Below are 8,434 nucleotides of genomic sequence, written 5' to 3'. Positions count from 1 at the left end.
GCCGGCTGCCATGGTTCCAACACACAGTGACCCCATGTGACGGAGGAGGACTGCCCCCATGGTTCCAACACAGTGACCCCATGTGGCGGAGGAGGACTGCCCCCATGGTTCCAACACAGTGACCCCATGTGGCGGAGGAGGACTGCCCCCATGGTTCCAACACAGTGACCCCATGTGGCGGAGGAGGACTGCCCCCATGGTTCCAACACAGTGACCCCATGTGACGGAGGAGGACTGCCCCCATGATTCCAACACAGTGACCCCATGTGGCGGAGGAGGACTGCCCCCATGTGGCGGAGGACCGCCCCCACAGGGTTTTCTTGCCTGTTGTCTTTATGGGAGGACATCACCAGGTCTTTCTCCCGTGGAGCTGCTGGGTGGGTTCGAACTGCTGACTTTTCCGTTAGCAGCTGAGCGCTAAACCATTGTGCCACCTGGGTTCCTTAAGAAGTCAGTAAAAGCTAGTAAGTACTGTTTTCTTGAGGCCTTTACGTTTAGGGTTGATGCAGAGGAAAACCATCACTGGATGAGCACAGGTTTCCAAGGACCCTCAGTGATTCTCGGGGAAACACACAGAGTCTACTCTGACCTCGGCAGGGTCCAGCTGCGAGAAATCAAACACCACCTTTCCTAGTCAACTCCACGGAACAAGCAATGATAGGATGGCTTACTTGGGTGTGAGAGGATCCAAATAAATGTATCTTGCATGGAAAAAGAAAGATACAATTCAAGGCTTTTGAAAAAAGCATCATTTATTTCAAAGTACAACGCAAAGTTGTATTTTTAAGAAACGCACGTTCAATCTTGTATCTCAAGACTTGGCTATGTGCATTTCAGTTCATCTTTAAAATAAATTCAGGTATACAAATGTTACATACCTCAAGTACAAACAGCACAGAAAATGCATATGGTCTCAACTGAATGTGTGTACATTCATCCACTGTTCTTAAAGGTGACTTACACTCCTGTAATCTGCTTTTAAACCATGACAGCCTTACTTTAAAAAAATACTCTGTAATTTTCAGCACAAAGTCCTTATACATTTTTAAAATTAGAGCTTGGCGCATAATATTGCAAAATTATTAAAAACCAAACTTGGTAATTTAATAAAATTGTCACATGCCAGGACTTCTGAATTAGCTCAAATTATCTCCTTAGCCGTAATGTCGAATTTGTTGTTTATACAGATAAATAAAGAATGGGGGAAAAAAGGACAGGTGGTGGAAACTTGGTAACAGTCAAGGTTTTCCGATGTACAGGTCTTATCAGAGTTTGTGGCTAAGCCCAGACTTTTCTCGAAAAGCACAACAGCAAATCTCGTGTTACCATAATTGCAAGAAAGATCTGAGAGAAGCGGTGGTACAAGCCTGCCTGCTTGAGTCTGCTTTGCAAAGACGAGGAGGGGGGAGTGGGAAGCTACAGCGTAAGAGCCTGAAAAAGATGTCTCAGAACCAGCATATCATGATCTAGCCAGGGCCCCACTTTTTATTTTATTGTTTTTGCCTCATTTCAATTCTCATGAGGGAAGTGCGAATTCGACCAAGGGTCGGAGCTTCTTCTCCCGATTGTGGGGCTCCATATCCGCCACGGGTTGTAGGTCTGCCCCAGGTCGTCGGCTGGGCTGGAGGTGGAGGCGGTGGGCGGAGCGGGGGAGCTTTCTGGGCCCATGAGGCCGATCCCGGGCAGCGTGTTTGCTGGAGCGGTGAAGGGGAGGGCACTGCTGAGGCTGCTGGACCAAATCGAGCTGCTGAACGGAGTGGTGTACCACAGGCCACTGGTGCTGCCGAGAATGGACTGTCACAAAACAGAAAACACAGTGAGCACCGGGGCTGACGGGGCGGGCGGGTGATGAAGACTCAGATTATGCTAGGCCGCGGATTCCTGTTTATTTACTTAAAAGCAAATGTATGTACGTAGCTCCCCCAGAGTCTGAGCACATGGTTCTGAAAGGGCTGGCAAACTACAGCCAGGGGGCCAAGCCCAGTCCTGGCCATTGTGTGGAGGAAGTTTTACTGGACACAGCCACGCCCATTTGTTTATGTACGGCTTTTGCCCTAGGACAGCAGAGGTGAGCAGCAGCAACAGAAACTGTGTGGCCTGCAAAGCCTCAAATATTTACTACTTGGCTCTTTACAGATCCCTGACTCCTGTCCTGGAGAACAGTTACGGTGTTTTCAAAACGGAAGCTGGGCTGATCACAAGTGACGTCCGCGCTTTGGAATCTATGCACTTAAACCCCGAATGTCTAATTTCGTTTTCCTGAGAGAAAGAAGTAATCACAGCTGGTTCTTTTTGGATATTTTTGTGTGAAAATTTTGTGAAAGCTGAAACCATGTATTATTTTCTTTGGTAAGAACACTTCTTTTGGGAGTATAACCTTTGCAGAAAAATCCAGCTGAGAAGCAAACAAATACATGCTACAGAAGTTCCGGCCGAGGGATAGGTGCTTCTCAGAAGCAAAATAAACAAGAGCCCCTGGTTTGCCTCATGGGGGCCAACGGTCTGTGCTCTACAGAGAGTTATCCCCGCACTCAGTGCACCCAACCCTGTACACGGGGGAAACCTAAGAGGCCCACACGTCCACAGCTGCGCTCTGGTCTAACTTCCAGGTCAGGAAGAGGCTGAAGACCCCGATTCCTGCTGCGTGAGCACTCTGAGACCAAGCACACTGCTGTCCAGCTGTTCTTCCTGTGACTTCCTGACTCTAAGACTCTCATAATATTGATGGGTCGTTTGGGCAGGATACGAAGACGCAGCAACGGATGCAGACGGTAAGAGTACTAGCAAACCCGCTCACACCCATGTTTGTTGTTCGCAATGTGTCAAGCGCCACCAACGCCAGTGGCGGCAGTCACGACAGGCGAGTGGCGATGCCACAGGCCCGGGTGTCTGGCGCTGGGTACTCACTGCGGCGGTGGTGGTCGGGGAGCCTGAGCTGGCTGGCCAGGAAGGGCTGGAGTCCATCGCTGGAGACTCCCAAAGGTACGAAGGGCCACTGCTAAACTCACTCCAGCCCCTCTGGGGAGCCGGATTGCAGGATCGAGACAGCCCGAGTTTGCTGAAAACTTCTGCAAATGGGAACAATCATCCGGTCCGGGTCTTACGTGGCAGTGACCACCCCGGACAGGTGGAGACGTCATTTGGGAGCACACATCCCACTGTGCTCGCTCCCGCTGAGTCAGCACCCACCACACACAGGGCTTGGGAGAGAGACATCCCGGAATTCAAGCGCACAGCCCTGATCTGCACGCCTTACCCCGTTACCGTCTGATGACATGGCATCGCGGACACCGCCCGCCTCTAACGCTGTGATCCGCGCTAACAAAAAACTCACAGTGTCGTCTCTGACTCTGGATGGGCCTGTTGTTAGGTTGACTCATAGCGACCTCGTGTGACAGATCAGAACTGCCCCAGCAAGGACAGAATAAAAAAATAAAACAACAGAGGAGGAAGCCCAGCACGCCCAGGCATGTTTAAAGGCACAGGATTCTTTCTGGAAGCTCTTTTAAATGAGCGCTGTTGTGGGGCACTCCCACGGCCATCAGACCTGCTCCACTGGGTGGGCGTGCAGGTGTGAGGGAGGAGGCTGCCTCCGTCCACAGGGGCCGCTGGGCCGGGTCTGTACAGACAGCACTGAGGTACTGTGTGGGCCCGGGCGCCGAGAACCCGCCAGGAGAGCAAGAGCCAAACCCACGTCCCTAAAGCCAGCCCTTCTGCCTGCCATCTACCGGGGCTGGACAGCAAGTATAAAGATGGGCATCTTTCAAAACGCCTGCTGAAACGCTAACCACGCTGTCCTCTGCTCATTGCGCGGCTCTGACACGTGAAGCCACAACTTCCCTTCCCTGCTTCTTTGTCCACAGGCGTACTCGCCACCGGGCTAGGGTTGAACACTCACCGCCAGTCAGATTGAACGAGTTCCCAAAGGCTGAGAAGGAGTTGAGGGGGGTGAAGTCGGGGCTGCCTGGGCTGCTGGTGGGACTCCACAAACCCGAGCTAAAGGGTACAAGAGGGAAACGCAACATACAAAATACGTGATGGTTAGTGAAAACAGATCCATTCTGCACACCTTCACAAACAGGAGATGTAGCCTGAACTGGGGGCACTCAAATACCACAAGCAAAGACAAAAGGAAGACTGAAATGGTGTCGAGGCCACAAAGGACTAAGTCACAGAGAATTCCTGAGCTCCCAGTAATATCACTAGGCGGGACCCTGGTTCAGAGCAAGTGTGTGCAGAGAGGACAGGACTTTCTTCCTCTGCTCACTCTTTGGTCGTGGAAGATTTAGTCAAAACCCTTTTCAATCTAAGACCCACTGCCTATTAGTTCCCAGACCAAAAAAAAAAAAACCCGTTGCTGTCTAAGTCGATGGCGACTCACGGCAGCCCTACAGGACAGGCAGAACTGCCCCACAGGGTTTCCAAGGCTGTAATCTTTATTGAAGCAGACGGCCGCATCTTTCTGTGAGCAGCTGAGTGATTAACCACCGTGCCACTAGGGCTCCTGTTAGCGCAAAGGAGGTAAAACTGGGGCTTTCCTTTACTGACTGTCTTTATTATGATTATTGCTATCATTTATCTAAGAAAATCAAGCGAGGCAATCACCACATGCTACCATGCCACTGGATGGGAAACGCGCAGCTGCTGTTGGTCAAGAACATGCCCAACAATTCGCTATAAATTCTCTGGTACGCGTTCCAATTTCCTTCCTCCCAAATACATTTTTGTTCTTCTATTTATAATGATCACGTCATGCCCTTTCTTATGGTAATGGAGGAGACTAGATTTACAAGGTGGGGTACAATGCTGCCCCCCTCTGCAGGGGTGGGCCTCCTTCACTGCTGTGGGAAAGGCTCCCAGGCACACGGCTGAGCAATTAGGCTTTTCTGCTTCCACCCAACAGACACCATTTCCTCTGTGGAAGGCAAGGAGATGTTTTTCATTCCCCCAGAAAAGAAGCAAGCAATTTAGAGGTGCTTGGCCATTTCCGACAACCGCCTACTTGTAGTTTAGGGAAAAATGCCCCGAGGCAGTCTAGAGAGAGGAGGTGTGAACCTGCCCCGAGAAGGCCTTTCTGTGTTGGTTAACTAATGGTCTACTGTACCTGTCGGAGCCGTCACTGTCAACGGGAGTGTGCGAAATGCCCAGGCTGCTAGAAAACTCGGTTCTGTTTGAAGAAACTTTAGCAAAGCCGTTCCCACCTGTAACAGTGGAATCCGAGTCAATCAGGCAGCTCAGGCCAAGCACATGGGCGTGACGGCTCTTGCTGGCGCAAAGCCACTCACCTGGGCTCTTGTCATAACCAGCTGTGACTGCAGCGAAGGTGGGGTTGCCGTTCTGTCCGGGGAGCGAGGCTGCTTTTGTCAGTTTGTGTTTGCTTCCACTTGGCTGCTTTGTTTTGGGGTCACTTGAAGGAGGCAGGAAGGAAGAGGACAGGTCAGGGAGTGTGGGCCTGTCGGCCGAGCGTCAAGCGGCCTTGCTGGGGCCAGGCTGGGTTTTCCTGATGGGGGTCTGACGGGGCCTGGCCTCATACGGAAAATGTTCTGGGACCTAAAACTCTTTAACCACACAGAAAATAGGAGATTTCCGGGGAAATAAAAGTCTATTACAGAACGGACGAGGGCAGGGAGGACAGTTTAGGGAAACAGAAAAGGCTGGCCAGGGCCGGGCAGCACAGCTGCCTCCATCTGAGCCTCACGGGTGCCGCCTCTTTGGACAACGTTAAAAACTGGGTCGGCTCGCTGTAGGTTCCTGTAGGGTGTGGGTTCTGGGGGGCCGGGTGCCTGCCCCATCTGTAAAGCAGGGTTCCTGGTGGAGCCTGTGCATGTTTGCTGGGGGACTGAGATGAGGCCACAGCACAAACCACCTATACCAGCGTTGCCAGTGGGTGCTCCTGATTATCATTTATTACGACAAAAATCCCGGCACAAACGAGCAGTCTCTGCCTCCAGAGAGGAACGCTTGCTGAGGCGTCAGGCCCTCAGGCCCCAGGGCTCTGTCTGCCACCGTGTCGGGCGGCCTTGTCCCTGAGGGTGCCCAGGCCAATCCCGGAGTGCCTCAGCGACCAGCAGTGATGCTAACGTCGGAACGGAAGGTTACCAGGCACTTACGAGGGCCAGGACCTGTTCTAAGCACACTACGGATTTTAACTCATTTAGTCCTCATAACCCCCGTGAGACATCGTCCATGTTATCTTCATTTTACAGACGATGAGAAGCTGAGGCTCAAGGCCGAAGAGTAACTTGCAGGTAAGTGGTGGGCCAGGACTCAACCCTGCAGTGTTGTTCCAGGTCCTGCCCTCCGTCTACTGAGCTAAGGTAAACATTAACGCCATGTAAGTCCACAGCCTCACCTCACAGATCATCCCCTTCACAGCCTCACTTAACACTTGTCATGCTTATGGACTCCTGAGTTAGAATGCAACTCTGATGTGTTAAACCTTGCGTTTCTCAGCCCGTGGGGCAAGGACCCGTGTATGAGAATGAGAACATGCTACGCCAGAGTCAGGCAGCAAGGAGGGAGAGGGGCTCCAGGGAAAGGGGCAAACAGCTCCGACAGGGAAACGGGGGCAGAAGGACTGAGACACAGCAGTGCTCTGGCCATGGGTGTTTCGATCAAGGCCGCGAGCACCCGGCTGGCGGAAATCCACCTATGGCGGGAGAGGGAGCCACCCGCAGCCTACCTGCCGCAGCTGCTGTTGACGATGCTGCTGTAGCTGCCCCGGGACACGAAGGGGCAGGGCGCGGCGGGGGGCGAGGGCGACGCGGGTGTCGGTGAGGTCTGGCGTTGTTTCAAGAAGATGTCGGCGTTGAGAGTTTGCAGAGAGAGTTTATAGAGACTATCGGCGGCTGGAGATCAGAAACAAAAGGTCGCATTAATGTGCTGTCTCCATCTTCTCTCTTCAAAATCAGTCACTTCTGATGTCACATCTGAGACTACCCCAAATTCAAGTGCTTCTACAAAGAGAAAGACAACTTAAAGCTTCTGTGTGTGTTCTAAGTTTTAAAGGAAAAAAGGGAAGCCAAGTCTGCATTATGGGGTTTGCATCGTCCATGTACCCAGGGATGGGCAGCCGAAGGCCCTGCTGGGGGACCTGAGAATCTGGCCGCTGCACAAGCTGACGCTTGTGGCAGGTACGCTGACCCGGCCACACGGTCCCAAGTTCTACAACAAGGCGAGCCTCCGTCGCTCCTGGGGTATGCCTGACACACCACCGCCCTCGTCCCTGTTTGACAAGGGGACAAGCTCCTAGTGTATTTCTGCTGCCCTGTAAGGTAACTTCCACCCAGCGGGCTGTTTTAAAAATCTTAAATGGAAAAATTTTAGTGCCTATTCTGCACTCACAAAATGCAAATTCGTATAACTCTCATCAGAACAACGACCCATTCTGTCATTTTGCACATCTATCGTGTGTGCCTGGTGCTGTTCATGATGCTGTGACACCAACAGGGGTGAGTGAAGGCTCCGCCCTTGGGGGCTCCATCTTTATGGGCTCCAGGTCTGGGAGGCCGCCCAGTTACAGACAATTATCCTGGCACAATTTCTCAGACCCACTGTCCTCCGTGTTCCTCACCCTGCCCGGCACGGTTCTGCCCCCAGTGGGCACATTCCTACCTCTGCCCCTTCACTCCCCACACAATCCCTGCTTCACAAGGAGAAAACCCGCCTTACTTCTCGGGCTTCCTGTGAGTGGTCTGCACCACCTCGCTTCCCAAACGCCAGAAGCCTGGTTTGCGTGGTGATTCCACTTCCTTTGTAATGCCCTCCAGCACTAGCTGCTTCTCCCAGTACCCTGGGGTTCAGGGCCTGGAAGAGGATACAAATTCCCTGGCCAGGTCAAGATTCCAGTATGGCAGCGCCAATCCAAGTAACCTTTTCTTTGAAGCCCATGCCATCCATTCCCCATCTTTAGCACCACCTTCTACCGACCCCACGAATTCTCCTCTGCCTTCCTCAGGGGTGTGGGCGCCCGATTCACCGTTCTTGTCTCTGATCCACCTCACTCTCACTCTCGATGAGATGAACAATCCCTTCCTCATCTGCTCTGTCTTGCTGACCTGACACCCATACCCAGGGCCCATCTCCAGTGCCACCGCCTGTACGGGCCCTGCTCTAATCTCTACATCCACGCCCACCCCCCAAAGCACAATGTGTCTATGGTATCACAGCTACAACGCAAGATAATTATTTGTACCACTGTCCTGATCCTTTATATCCACCTTTTGTATGACACCTTCTATGACACCCTTCCCCAACGGAAGTGGCCTGTTCCTCTGTGAACTGCCCCACTCTGTGCCTGCCTGCCTGCCTGCCCTGCTCTGAGTGCGCCCAACACGGGTGGTGTGCGCTGTGCTCTCTGGACACCCACTCCGAGCATGGCTGTCACGAGCGGTCTGCACTGCGCTCTCTGGACCCCCTTTCTGAGCGTGCCTGT

The 8,434-nt window shown here is 52.6% G+C and overlaps 1 protein-coding gene across 1 annotated transcript in view; it reads right to left on the bottom strand.

The window, feature by feature from the left end:
• Positions 1–734: 734 nt before the first annotated feature.
• The window catches only part of TMEM131 (transmembrane protein 131), a 144,038-nt gene continuing 136,338 nt past the window's right edge, over positions 735–8,434 (bottom strand). Inside the window, exons 35-40 of the mRNA XM_023734176.1 lie at positions 6,683–6,848; positions 5,286–5,407; positions 5,105–5,201; positions 3,899–3,996; positions 2,908–3,068; positions 735–1,794 (exon numbers count right to left, since the gene is read on the bottom strand). Coding sequence (XP_023589944.1) covers positions 1,510–1,794; positions 2,908–3,068; positions 3,899–3,996; positions 5,105–5,201; positions 5,286–5,407; positions 6,683–6,848 — 929 coding nt within the window. The 3' untranslated portion in view covers positions 735–1,509. The remainder of the gene's footprint in view (positions 1,795–2,907; positions 3,069–3,898; positions 3,997–5,104; positions 5,202–5,285; positions 5,408–6,682; positions 6,849–8,434) is intronic.

This window comes from Trichechus manatus, unplaced genomic scaffold (assembly GCF_000243295.1).
Source record: "Trichechus manatus latirostris isolate Lorelei unplaced genomic scaffold, TriManLat1.0 scaffold00004, whole genome shotgun sequence".
NCBI classification, from domain to species: Eukaryota; Metazoa; Chordata; class Mammalia; order Sirenia; family Trichechidae; genus Trichechus; species Trichechus manatus.
This window is presented reverse-complemented; position numbering and strand designations above follow the sequence as displayed.